The 14,879-nt window shown below is 35.1% G+C and overlaps 1 protein-coding gene across 8 annotated transcripts in view; it reads left to right on the forward strand.

The window, feature by feature from the left end:
- Positions 1-14,879, forward strand: part of FER (FER tyrosine kinase) — a 470,096-nt gene that overhangs the window by 345,147 nt on the left and 110,070 nt on the right. For 7 of the 8 annotated variants that reach the window (XM_023547996.2, XM_003405006.4, XM_064274743.1 and 4 more), the window contains one exon: positions 6,712-6,835. In XM_023547996.2, the coding sequence (XP_023403764.1) occupies positions 6,712-6,835 (124 nt within the window). Of the gene's footprint in view, positions 1-6,711; positions 6,836-7,321; positions 10,759-14,879 lie in introns of those variants that run through there. The other variant, XM_064274736.1, reaches the window with a different exon arrangement.

Consider the following 14,879-nt stretch of genomic DNA (forward strand, 5'->3'; position numbering starts at 1 on the left):
AAGGTAAGCATTGACTATGCAAATATACTAAGTATTATCTTAGAAATTCATCACTGTCATAGAATTCTAGGAAATTATCCATCCTATCTTGGTTTAATGTGCAGTATACCCAAACAGAGGTAAGCCTTGTTAAGGCTTGTTCATCAGCTCAAAAGGGGAAGTTATTTATCTGGCTTTGTCCACTTTGAGCACCGAATCTTTACTGCAGTGGTTAGGTCAAAAAATCCAAACTCACTGCCACTGAGTTGATTCTGACTCATGGTAACCCCATGTGTTAAAACGTAGAACTGCTCTATAGGGCTTTCTTAGTTATAATTATTATGGATATTGCCAGGCCTTTCTTCTGATATGCTACTGGGTGGGTTTGAAGCATCATCCTTTAGGTTATTAGTCAAGTGTGAACCATTTGTGCCATCCAGGGACAGGGCACTCTATTGTATATGCATATACACACTTATACTTACATACGCATATATATATATATACACACACAAATGTATACACACAAACTGCATATATGATTATTGTATATAACACGTATTCTAAGAGTGTTCTTTAACTTGGTACAGGTAGTCCCCGATTTACAATGCATTCCAGTTACAACGAACTTCACTTATGACTGTATTATTTTGTTGTTGTTGTACATCTTATTTTTAGAATACGTATGTATATATGTATTAAAATGTATCTGTAAGTTTGTCTGCAATATTTCCAACCCCCAATGACAAATGAAGATTGGTTTTATAAAGATACTGTTAATAAAAGTCAATAATTATGAAAACTAAAAAAAAAAAAAAAGAGAGAGATTTGACTTATGTCAGAACCAACTTATGATGGAGTCATAGGAACAGAACCCTGTCATAAGTTTGGGAATACCTGTATTTGATGAAAATGACCAAAACAACAGGTTAAGAGGGATGGGCCCTGCCTTCTAATCTCGCAGTGAATATTAAAAACTATGATCATCTGATATCAATTTCCAGTCCCTCTTTTCTTAATAGTGATAATCCTTAATTATTTTGCCTAAGGGAATATTTCTGGCTCAGTCTGAATTACTCTTCTGGATATCCTACATTTGCCCCATGTTTTTGTCCCTGGATTGTTTACTTCTTGCTTCAGGGTTTTAATACTTGTAATTCCCCAAGGCTCAGGCTTTCAGTACTGAATTGAAAGTATTTAATATTTACTGAAGACATTGCTTCTCTCCAGTGTTCTCTAAGAAGCTGATTAGGGCTTTGGAATGCTACAGCTCTTTTCCTCTACCTAATCATTATATCTGTGGCTTGAACAATTAAAAACTGGAAATAAATTTAAAGTTTACTTTCCTAGATTTAATGATTTGAAGGAAGAGATTACTCTAAGCCAGATATATTGTTGGATTAACTACAAGACAGTGAGACATCCCTTTCTCTCTGTCTTTGGCTGTGTCAGAGTATTTGGACATATCTGTATATAGCTGTATTTTCTTGGTACTTAAGCTTTATTGACTTGCTGTCACTTTTCAACCAGCAAATTTTAATGCTATTCAAAAATGTTGTCTTTTCTTCGTTTATTAATATACATGTGTTTATTGTTTTATAATCCTTTCAACCTAGGATTGCTTCTTTGAAAATCATTTTTGAAAATGATGCAATTTTTAAGGCAGTAATATTATAGAAGTACCAAGATGAGCTAGAGCATTAAGTGCTCTAAATTTTATTGTTGGAATTTAGAGAATTTTCTGGCATCCATCAGTACCATTAATAAGAAATAGAATGTCATTCTTTTCTAAGAATTTTTTTTAACATTTAACAATTACTTGAAAAGTACAGTTCTAAGAACTGATGAAGGGGTACAGAAAAATTAATATTAATGAGAAATGGCCCTTACCTTCATGAATAGCTCATAGGCTGCAAGAGGAAGGAGATATAATACATTGTTTATTCATTAATTCAGGAAATGTTTATTGAGACATTACTATATGCCAGACACTGTGTGGTCATATTGAACAATGGAGGCATGAGTTTTCACAGGGTTTTATAATCCGGAGGGTGTGGTGTGCCGGGAGGATTATATAAAGGAGTAAATTTTGATAGGGCGGGAGGCAAATGGAAAAGAGCTGAATATGAGCTAACTTTGGAAAGAAATAGTATCAGAATTCCACAGAAGACCACTGGGGTCATGTCATATACTGCTTTTAAATCAGATTCCAGAAAAGGTCTTTTCATTTGAAAATTATTCCATAGTTTAAACAGAATGTTACGTGGTTTCGAGACTAGAAAAGTACTTGTTTTCTAAAACAAGCTAATATACATCTAATAAAAGAATTTATATATATGAATACTGGTCCAAGTAATAACTTGAACAAAATATTGCTTTCAAGTTCATTTTAATAGACATTTTTGATACCTAATAAAGCTAAGAAGTTAGTGGTTAATTTTGCTTTTTACTGTTGCATTTACATGTTTGCTCAGATTTTTAAGTTAACCTTGATAGAAACTATTTCAGTTATCATCCTAGTAATATAATATATTTAATATTGTCTTAAAACAACAGAAAAATCAATTTACCTGACATTGCTGAGTTTATTTTTAAAGCATAAAACTTAGTGATTTTGTAAATAGCCCACCTAAATTTGTGTGACACTTGATTTGTGAATGAGAGAAAAGCTTAGAATAAAAGAGTATTAGAAAGAGAGTTAGGGAGGTGTTTATTTTGTAGGTACTCTCATTAAAGAAAAAGCCATTAAGTCACCTCACCTCTAGAGCTTTTCTATTTAAGGACGCCTTTTTTAGATCCCTGGCGAAGAGAGTAAAAAAGTTCAAGAAATGGTAATTAAAATGCTAATCCCTCTTGCAAAATTTGGGCTTAACATCTGGGAGCCTAATAGAAAGAGAAAGTAGGCATAACAGTTTCTAGAGAATGTTTATTCTAATATACTTTAACTTTAAAAAAAAAATAATACTATTGTCTTAGTTCTCTAGTGATGCTATAACAGAAATACCAGAAGTGAGTGGCTTTAACAAACAGAAATTTATTTTTTGACAACTTAGGAGGCCAGAAGTCTGAATTCAGAGTACCAGCTCTAGGGAAAGGCTTTCTCTGTCTGTCAGATCTGGGGTAAGGCCCTTTCCTTGCCTCTTCAGCTTCTATTTCTTGGCTCCTTCATAATCTTCATGTGGCACGGCATGCCTCTTCTTCCGCCTCCGCTTTCTTGCTTGTTTCATCTCTTTTATATCTCAAAAAAGGTTGACTCAAAACACACCCTACACTAATCCTGCCTCATTAACATGACAAAGACAACCATTCCCAAATGAGATTATAACCACAGGCATTGATATTAGGATTTACAACACATATTTGGGGGATACAATTCAATTCATATCAACTATATGCTACAAACTAACCAACTGAAAGGGAGAACTAATCAAACCATCCACCACTCTTCTGTCAGTCCTACTATGGTGACTTGTGTGTTGCTCTGATGCTGGAAGTTATGCCACCAGTATTTCAAATACCAGCAGGGTCGCCCATGGTAGACCAGTTTCAGCAGAGCATCCAGACTAAGACAGGCTAGGAAGAAGAACCTGCATCCTGAAATTGATCAAACATGGAATCAAGAAGCACTGATAATTACTGATGATTAGAATGCAAAAGTTGGAAATAAAGAAGAAAAATCTTGTGGAAAATAAGGCCTTGGTAATAAAAACAATGCCAGAGATCACAATAGAAATTTGCAAAACCAACGATCCATTCATTAGAAATGCCTTTTTTCAACAACATAAACGATGGCTATACACATGGACCTTGCCAGATGGAATACACAGGAATCAAATCGACTACATAGGTGAAAAGAGACCAGGACGAAGCTCGAGAATCATCAGTCAGAACAAAAGCAGTGGCGGACTGCAGAACAGACCATCATTTGCTTATATGCAAGTTCAAGTTGAAGCTGAAGAAAATTAAAACAAGTTCATGAAAGCCAAAGTTCGACCTTGAGTATCACCTGCCTGAATTAGAGACCATCTCAAGAATAGATTTGACGCATTAAAGACCAAAGACTAGAGGAGTTGTGGAATGATATCAAGGTCATCATTCATGAAGAAAGCAAAAGGTCATTAAAAAGGCAAGAAAGAAAGACCAAAATGGATGTCAGAAGAGACTGTGAAACTTGCTCTTGAACGTAGAGCAGCTAAAGTGAGTGGACAAAATGCTGAAATAAAAGAGCTGAACAGAAGAATTGAAAGGGTGGCTAGACTTAACAGGGCGGCTTGAGAAGACAGAGTAAATTATTATAATGAAATGTGCAAACACCTGGAGTCAGAATACCAAAAGGCCATGTTTTCCAACTTCCAATCCTTCTTCTTTGTTTCCAACTTTCGCGTTCCAATCAACAATAATTATCAATGCATCTTGCTTTCTTGTTTGATCAGTTTCAGACTGCGGAAGTTCATATAAATCTTCAATTTCTTCATCTTTGACATTAGTAGTTGGTGTGTAAATTTGAATAGTAGTAGTATTAACTGGTCTTCCTTGTACGCATATGGATATTATCCTATCACTGACAGCCTTGTACTTCAGATCATGAAATGTTCTTTTTGACAATGAACGCAACACCTTTCCTCTTCAACTTGTCATTCCCGGCATAGTAGACCATATGATTGTCTGATGCAATGACCAATACCAGTCCATTTCAGCTCACTAATGCCTAGGATATCGATCTTTATGCGTTACATTTCATTTCATTTTTGACAACTTCCAATTTTCCTAGATTCATACTTCATACATTCCATGTTCCAATTAGTAATGGATGTTTGCAGCTTTTCCTTCTTATTTTGAGTCATGCCACATCAGCAAGTGAAGATTCCGAAAGCTTTACTCTATCCACATCATTAAGGTCAACTCTAGTTTGTGGAGGCAGCTTTTCCTCAGTTGTGCTATGAGTGCTTTCCAAAATACATTGAGGGGCTTATCTTCCAGCACTACATCAGAGAATGTTCTGCCGCTATTCATAAGGTTTTCACATGCCAGTTTTTTCAGTAGACCACTAGGTCCTTCTTCCTAGTCTGTCTTAGTCTGGAAGCTCAGCTGAAACCTGTTCAGCGTGGGTGATCCTGCTGGTATTTGAAATACCAGTGACATAGCTTCCAGCATCACAGCAACACCCAAGCCACCACCGTATAATACACTGACAGACAAATGGGAGCTAAATGTGACTAGTGCTTCTAAAAACTAAGTTTTAAATTTTATTTTAGTTTCAAAATTGATACTTGATTCAGTTACTGTAAAGCTTTCAGACTAGTCTGGAACAAATTAATTACGTGAATCTAATTTTTCAAATGCAGATTTTTTAAAATCAAAGTACAGATTACACATTTCAGGTGAAATTATAAATTGAGATGTACTATAAGTATTAAATAAGCATCAATTTTCAAAGACTAATTACGATAAAAGAATTTAAAATATTTCAATTATAATTTCTATATTGATGCATGTCGAAATAATATTTTGGATATATTGGGTTAAATGAAATATTAAGATTAATTTCTTGATTTCTTATTACTTTTTTAATGTGGCTACTAGTAAATTTAAAATTATTATGTGACTCACATTGTATTTTTCTTGGACCATGCTAGTTTAAGAAACCCTGGTGGTATAGTGGTTAAGAGCTACAGCTACTAACGAAAATGTTGGCAGTTCAGATCCGCCAGGCACTCCTTGGAAATCCTACGGGGCAGTTCTGCTCTGTCCTATAGGGTCACTGTGAGTCAGAATTGACTCAACAGCAACGGGTTATGCTAGTTTAAGGAGTTTTTGTAAAACATCACTGGAATCCATTTGATGCATAAAAATCCAATTTGAGTCAACAACTAAATCTCATCAAAATCATAGCTTCCACTCACACATGGCACTACTATCAGTGACGGTGTTCTTGGTAATAATCATATTTTTAAAGCAATTACTATATATAATAACTCATCCCATAATATTTACTTTTTTTTTTAATCATAACTAGTTTGATATTAGTGAAAATCAAATTGCTTAAAAAATTTTAAGAACCCCAGAGGTCATGGTCCCCAGAACTTCTGTTAGCCCAAGACTGGAATCATTCCCAAATCCAACTCTTCAGACAGGGTTTGGACTGGACTATAAGATAGAAAATGATACTGGTGAGGAGTGAGCTTCTTGGCTCAAGTAGACACATGAGACTACGTGGGCAGCACCTGTCTGGAAGGGAGATGAGAAGGCAGAGGGGGACAGAAGCTGGCTGAATGGACACGGGGAAGACAGGGTGGAGATAAGGAGTGTGCTGTCTCATTGGGAGAGAGCAACTAGGAGTACATAGCAAGGTGTATATAAGTTTTTGTATGAGAGACTGACTTGATTTGCAAACTTTCACTTAAAGCCCAATAAAAAAAAATTTTTTAGCCAACAAGTTGTTGGAAAATTTTGACAGGAATAAGTATGACTTTTGTTGAATGTTATTCTAACAAGACTAGTGTATAGTATGAGGTACTTAAAGTTCTTTAACTATATCTAGGAGAGTTTATGGTGTCTGCTTTCTAATAAGATGTGTTGCTTTCATATTTTCTTTTATTCTCACCTCAAACAAATTGGGCAAAAAGCACGGCCAAATATCTAATACTTTTTGTTCTGTCTGGTATCTCGTATCATGATAAATGTGACTTTTATTATAATTCTGTCTCATTGTTCATCCGTCATTTCTTCTAGGAGGTGATTTCCTCTCTTACCTGAGAAAGAAGAAGGATGAACTAAAACTCAAACAGTTGGTGAAATTTTCATTAGATGCTGCTGCTGGAATGGCATATCTTGAGAGTAAAAACTGTATACACAGGTAAGGAGAGCTTTTTTAAAGCATTTTCTGATTTTGTTAATAGACTAGAAAAGTTATGTAGATTCTTGTTGGTTTTCATTTCATATGTGAAAGCATTCTGGTAGTTATTTATATAGCTAACAGAAACATTTTTCTCATAGCTTTCTTGAGAGAAATGCTCCTAATTAGAGAATGACTTGCTTACTAATTAGAATTTGTTTTATTATAATCAAGAATAACAGTGACGTAGAATGTACACAGTTTACTAATATAACCAGCAACAGTCACCTTAGCTTTATAACAAAATAAGATTGTCTAATTGTTACCTTTTCTCGTTTTTCTAAAGAAATTACATATAAAATTATGGAAAAACATAAGAATAAAACAACAATTTCCAACAGTGAATTTGGCCAAGGATGAAAGGTTTTAGCATACTATTTATTTCAAAGTTGATTTTAGAAAACTTTCTCTGATCACTCATAGTCACCTGTTCTTAATGCTTTATAGATTGTAGTTTTAGTTGCTGGTAGCTGAAACTGTTCTTCATGGCCAAGTCAACACAGCTTAAGATCTCTTTCAGAATTCATGTCAGATCCTAAATACGACAAATGTAATGAATGTATATAAACAAAATGAAGTGAAGAATTGATGCAGTTCTTATTCACTGGAAACATCACACAGTACCTGCCTCATGCACAGCAGAGTTCATTGTCAGATTGAACTGTGGTGGCCTTTATCCAAGCTCAATGAGTGAATACACTTTTCTCTGATGTGACTTATTGTACACCCTTTGACTTAACATTCTAGTAGAGTTGTATAATTATAGGAGAACAAAGTTACCTTCACCTGAAATATACATTTATTTAATCTCAATGGATATTTTAGCTTAATTTTCCAAAAAAAAAAAATTTTTCTTAGTATTCATTGTCATTCTATGTCATTGTCATATTTCTGTTGTACTTTCTATGAATATGGCTTAAACTGCATTATACTAGATTTTTCTAATGACTTAAAAAGCTTTTGATTTTAGTTGAAAATTGCACTATCTTTAATTTTTTTAGAGGCAAAAATTTTTTTGAAGGTAACCTTGAAGAGTTTTGGTCTCTATTTAGAGAAGAATCTAATTTGCATTGCTCAGGAATTGATGCTACTTTGGGTTTCAAATTCAGCATCAAATTCTCTACTATAGTTTTACATTTTGTCTCAGATTCTTTTTCAAACCATTAGACCATCTGGGCTTTAAGCCACAATAAATACAAATTATTAAAACTATTTCATGAATTTGTCAGTTACTTCTAACTTTAACTTCCAGTACTTTGCTTGCAATTGAGGGAACTGTTTCAATTTCTTGCTGCTTTGTAGTGATTGCTTTCTTTGTAAATCGGTAACTATATTTTTTTAAATGCCTGTGGCATCACCATAGAAGCCATTCTAGTTTGTAGGTGGCTGTTAGCTTTTAAAAATATATCCTGTTCACCAAATCATGACATAATCTGCTGTAATATTATTTTCCCGGTTTCCTTTTGAAGAATTTTCATGCATTCATAAACTTTTGAAAATCAACCCTTGCTTGACCACATATCCTAGCAGGTTGTGCATAGGAAGTTTGTCTGCTGGGAAGGTTTCCTGTTTGAACATCTTCAACAGTGTCACTGACTGCAGGTTTAACAAATAAGTTTCAGCTTTAGCTCCAACGTCCGGTGGTTGGTAGTAGCTCTCTGTGGCGCATGTTGAGGATTCCAGGCTTAGCTAAAAAGAGTACAGCAATCCATTAGCCATGTCTGCCAGGATGCTAGTGAGTGTTAGTTAGCATACAGGTCACAATCTGTCACCCTCAGCATAGAATCTCTTTTTTTTTTTTTTTGGTCTTTATTCTCCTTAAAAACATTTCCCTTATTTTTAACTTTTTGATACGTTTTTTCTTACTAGCCATGATATAGCAATGATGTAATATTTTGCCATAATCATTTCCATTGATTTCTTCTAAGCTATATGATCTTATTTCCGTTGTTAATCATGATTCCTGGATGAATTTTTTTATATCTCTAACCAGTGGTCTTTTGTTCCTCTTTAAACTAATGCAAGTGCTATTTGGATGAATTCATTTTTCCTTCTTTTCATGTTAGCACCTCACCAATACATGACATTATAATGAGAATATAAAGCATTATTTGTGCTGAATTTTTTTTAGTAGTCAATTGTGCTGTAGAACCCTATCCCTATGGGTCAGCCTGTGCAACTCTATCTATAGTAGCAATAGTGGTTGCCATGGAATTTTGGTTGAATCGTAGTTAAAAGACACATTCAAGATGCATTGTGTATATATATCCTCTAAGAAATACCAAAAAATGTATGTAGAATTTACTACAGTGAGGTTTTTTTTTTTTTCCTCATTGCAAAGATTTCCGATTAGGTTTTTCGAAAATGAGTTAAAATAATTTAAAACATGATTGAAAAAAAAATTTTTTTTTAAGTAATAAGAAAAGGCAGCAAAGCATGTTCTTGACATCCCAAAATGTTACTAAAATAGATGCGTGTCTATGAATTACATAATGTATTTCTCATAAATCAAAGTGAAAAATTTAAAGATGCTTAAAATTTTGTATGATCTTATAAATGTTGTCTGAATTTCTTTCTAAATCTGTGTCTTGGTTATCTAGTGCTGGTTGAACAGAAATAACTGCAAGTGGATGGCTTTAAGAAAGAGAAATTATTTTCCTCACAATAAAGTAGGCTAGAAGTTCAAATTCAGGGCATCAGCTCTAGGGGTAGGCTTTCTGGAGGAAATCCTCCCCTGGACTAGGAGCTCCTCTGTGCAGGAACCAGGTCCAAAGGATGCGCTCTGCTCCCAGCACTGCTTTCTTGGTGGTATGAGGTCCCCCTTTCTCTCTGCTCACCTCTCTCTTTTATATCCCAAAAGAAACGGGCTCAAGACGCAGTCCAGTCCCGTAGGATGAGTCCTGCCTCATCAACACAACTGCCTCCCATCTCCCCTCATTAACATCATAGAGGCAGGATTTATAACACATAGGAAATCACACCAGATGACAAAGTCGTGGAGAGTCACACAATATGGGGAATCATGGCCCAGCCAAATTGATACATACCTTTTTTGGTGACACAATTCAATCCATGACAGTATGGCACTAACTTTACTTTTAAATTTCATTAGGAAAAACTAATTCAATAAAGCTAAGGTTGCCCAGAATTGAACAATATTTCATTTTACTTAAATGTATTCTGGAAGAAGATTGTCTCATTCATTGATTTCTGATAAGACTTAGCTGTGTGTACTTTTTACTATAAATACAAGATGCCGATTCTATTTTTGTTTTTTTGAGACTTCATATTTTACGAGGCTAAAGATTTAAAAAAAAAAAAAATTTTTTTTTAAAGATTTGGCATTACATTGATCATATACATTTTTCCCCAGAGTTTTCTGAGGTTTTTCTCTATTTTTAACTAGAATTTATTACCTAGCATCTGAGCTTTTCCTAAGCCTTGAAATGTACTTTAAAGAAAAAGGATACTTCATCTCATTTAAATGGTAATATAAAGACAAAATAAGCTAAGTGAAATATTTTCATTCGATGATTTTTAAACCTTCATCATTTCTGAATCCTAGCACTTTGATTCTGTGCCCACACACTGAATCACTACACTCTACTCTATGGCTTTCCATAATAAAAACATCTTTTGACCAATTACGAGATTCAGGACAAAAGGTACCTAGTATGACAGCTCAGTTTATAGTTAGCATCTAGACTCTTTATGCTCATGAGTGAAAACAGAACAGGGTGCTGAAGCCTATGAAATGTTATTTTAGAAAGACATACCAAAGTGTTTTTTTGTTGTTTTTTAAAGAATAGCTGCTGAAATGCAGCAGTATTTTGTTATTGCCTCTACATTTAATTAAAAAAAAAAAATTAGAGCTCGAAAATTAATTTTTTTCAAGTTTTATACACTATTGTTTACATATCCCCTTCTGTTTATCTGTTAATTAAAAACACAGGATTAGCATAGAGATGTGATAATCTCAGGTAGTTGACTAAGCATTTATGACTGATTTTCTCGTTCCAGCATTTGATTACATTTTTTAATATATTGAGCTGTATTTTATGTTTTAGTTTTTAAACCGATATTGCTACGGTACAGAGAGAACAACAACAACAAAAAAAAAAACCTGTTGCAGTTGAGTCAATAAAAAGAAAAAAAAAAAAAAGGCTGTTGCCATCGAGTCAATTCCAATTCATAGCAACCCTAAAAGTCAGAATAGAACTGCCCCATGGGTTAACAAGGCTGTAATCTTTACGGAAGCAGACTGCCAAGTCTTTCTCCCACAGAGCCAATTGTGGGCTCGAATTGCCAACCTTTCAGTTAGCAGCCGACTGCTTTTACCACTGTGCCACTGCTAAATAATTTTAAATATGTCAAAAATATATGGTCCTTCTCTAGTTTAACCTTTTTTTGTAGTGCAGTTTGGTATTTGCATATGAATAATTGTCATACAAAGGATATCACAAGAATACCTGTCTAAAAATTATTTATCCTGCTACTTTATTCAGGGAGCCATGGTGGCACAGTGATTAAGAACTACAATTGCTAATTAAAAGGCCAGCAGTTCTAATCCACCAGCAAAAATACCAAACCAAACCCGTTGCCATCGAGACAATTCCGACTCATAGTGACCCTATGGACACCTTATGGGGCAGTTCTGCCCTGCTGTATAGGGTCACTATGAGTCAAAATAGACTAAACAGCACACAACAACAACTTTATTCAGTGTCAGAATTTCCCTCCACTACTTTCAGTCATTTTAACTAAGGGGTTTTTCTCTAAACTCACATGTATATTTCCAGGGACGAAGATGGGGCCTTTTCCTGTATTAGAATCTATTAAATTGCTGGCTCAGGTTAACATGCCAGGGTAGCTAGCTGCCTCTTTGGAAAACAAAAATAAGAGATTTGGGGTAATGGATCAGAAGACAGATAGCTTTTGATTTAGGGTTAGTGGTAGGAAAGATACAGCATATATAAGACACTGTTCAGAAATCAAGGCAGTCCACCAAACAGAACGAAAGTCCTTAAGGGAGTAAGGAGAGGAAAGGAAAAGCATAAGAGTACAGAAAAGCTATTTCATGGTTTGGTTAGGGCTAGTCTTGTCTTATATTAGATAGAAATGATAGAAGGGGAAACTGGCCGATGTTCATTACTTTTCATTATTTCTGACTTTTATTCAGTCAATTATAGGTAAGTACATTTGAGGTTTAGAATGCCAAAAAGTGATCCTTTACATTAAAATCACAACTGGTTAGAATTACCATTTTTCTGTTTGAGTATATTTGATTCCAAGAAACAGAAACTGTCTAAGTTAACTTTAGCAAAAGTAGATTTCTTGTAAGAAAACAGGGTTATCTCACAGAACTCAAGGACAGGAAGTTCCCCAGCCTCAGGAGCCATTGGACCTGGGAACTGGGAAGCTGTCAAGGGCTAAGGCAACATCTCTTTCTGTGTCCACTTGATCTTTCATCATTTCGTCTCCTTGCATTACTGTTTCATTTCCTTCTCTCTCTAAAGACTACTTTTCCACTGCCGCCATTTGCAGAGGGCCCACAAATGACATTTGAGTCAATATAACCTTCCAGACCCAACACCTGTAGCCTAATTAATTAACCTTTGAATTCTAATATCAGATTCTTGGAAGAACAAATTGATTAGCCCAGCTTGTATTAGGTTTTACCCGTTTTAATCAATATTGTAGGTAGACAGGGAAGAGTGTACAGAATCGCGATCACATAGAGCTGGAAGAGCCTATTCGGAGGAAGAGTTCTCAGAAGATGGGACATGAACTAAGTAGGCTCCCAAAAAGATGACTGTCATATGTTTCTTCACAGAGTCTTACTATTTGCCAAATCTTCGTTATCTCATTTAATCAGCATAATTCTGTGAGGAAATTACTACTTATCTCCATTTTCTGATAGATCAAATTGAGACACAAAAAGTAAGTAACTTGTCCAGCACAGCTAGCAAGAGGCAGATTCAAGCCTAGATCTAGCTGATGACAAACGCTGTGAAACTAAGCAAAAATTTAAACTATATTTTAGATTCATTTCCCAGTTTCTTATGTTTCATGAGTATGATGAACAATGTGGAAATCTCTCTTATGAAGCAGAACTTAAAACCATTTAATAAATGCTGATTTAGAGAAAGTCTCATTGTAGAAATAAAAGAATCCTTCACATAGTTTATTTTCATAGTTTCTTGGGATGATTTATTCCCACTCAGTTCCATGGTATAGTTTTGGCACATTGGCTCCTTCTTGAAGCTGGTCTATGAAGTGTCCTTGAATCCTAGCTCATACCAAGTCCATATCTCGGAACAGTAGAGTTAGGTTCATGATTACCCTAGATATTTGGGTGACCATTGGTTGAATCAAGTCAAACCTGATTCATGCTAAATTACCCTAGCTTTTTAAAATTAGTTTTAGTCAAATGGAAATCCTAGTCTCTAGGGAATCCATTAAAACTGGAATGGACACAGAAACAAGCTTAACCTTCTAGATTACAAATTATCTCCTGCCCTGGCAACCAAGGCAAAATCGGAGCTATCACCTTACGGAACTAGAGACAAAAAAAGCCTGTGCCATCTGTTAGGTATTTTGAGAATTACTTTTTTTTTTTTTTGCCAAGTTATTGTTTTTAAGTATTATTCATTTTTTATTTTGTAGGATATAAATGCACTATAAAATGTCTTTTTCATTCCCAGGTTTCCCCTTTGAAAGTATTTCTATGACAATCTAAACTGTCTCCCTCTACATTGCCAACTGACATCCATGAGGCTTAGCATTTCAGAGCCACTTAGCAGCTTCAGCATAGTAGTTAAGACCACAGATTTGGAATTGGAATGCTCTGTGTTTGAATCCTGGCTCTGCAACATATTAGCTGTGTGACTTTGAGACACCCCTTCCCCCCACCTCAGCATTCCCTGTAATCTTTACCCTGCTTTATTTCTTTTTAATCACAATCACAGTTATTATCACCTAACATTTATTTTATATATGTATGTACATATACATATGTGTGTATAAATAAACAATAAAACACTGTTCCATTTTTTATTGCCTGTCTCCCCTGACTAGAATGTAAACTCCATGAGGACATTGACATTGTTTTGTTCATTACTCAGTCCTCAGTACAGAGAACAATGCCAGCATCTGGCTGGTGCTCAGTAAATATTTATTGAATGATTAAATGAATGCATGAATGAATGGTGTTTCTGTAATTCTTTTTTTTTCTAATATAAAATGAGGGTAATAATATTCATTTCATGGAACTTTTTACAAGAATCAAAGGACACACCTGTACCAAACATGTAGTAAGCACTTATTAAATGCTTAGATGCTACAAAACAATGTTGGTGCCAGGCAGTTCACTCTGATGCACTGATTTTGTTAGAGAAGGCAAAGCATATACTACTTGAGTAGGAAAAGGAGTATCTCAAGGCTCCCCACTAAGAAATATCCCTGTAGCATTTCAAGAGGGCCACAATTTAGCATGAAGAGATCATACATACCATACCATTGTAAGATTGGCATGACCGCATAAAGCAAGAGCAAATGCAGGCTATCTTAATTCAGTTTCCCTTGGTTCCCAGGGTTTCTAAGGATGACATTGTCTGCACGGAATAGGGCCTTGTTGAATCTGAGACTCTTTTCTTGCTACGCTATAATGGAAGTTACAACACCATACAGGAAGTACTTACACAATCTGTGTGGCTTTGTTTAATGCTTTAAACATATGTACCAAACTCAGTGTCAACAAGGCCACATCTTCATTCTGTGGAAAAAGCAAAGTTGAACAGTTTATCTCCATCTCCAGCCCATTTCCCCACAGTTTACTACCTTACTTGCATTACGCTTTTATCTAAGTGTTCCCAATACTATGTTTTGTCCACATACTTTTTCTAGGTACTGTGACTGCAGCAGTGAATGAAACAAAACTCTGCTCTGATAGAGCTTACGCTAGTGAGGGAAAGCAGATAATAGACGCATATGAAAAATAATAAGC

This window comes from Loxodonta africana, chromosome 2 (genome assembly GCF_030014295.1).
Source record: "Loxodonta africana isolate mLoxAfr1 chromosome 2, mLoxAfr1.hap2, whole genome shotgun sequence".
NCBI lineage: Eukaryota > Metazoa > Chordata > Mammalia > Proboscidea > Elephantidae > Loxodonta > Loxodonta africana.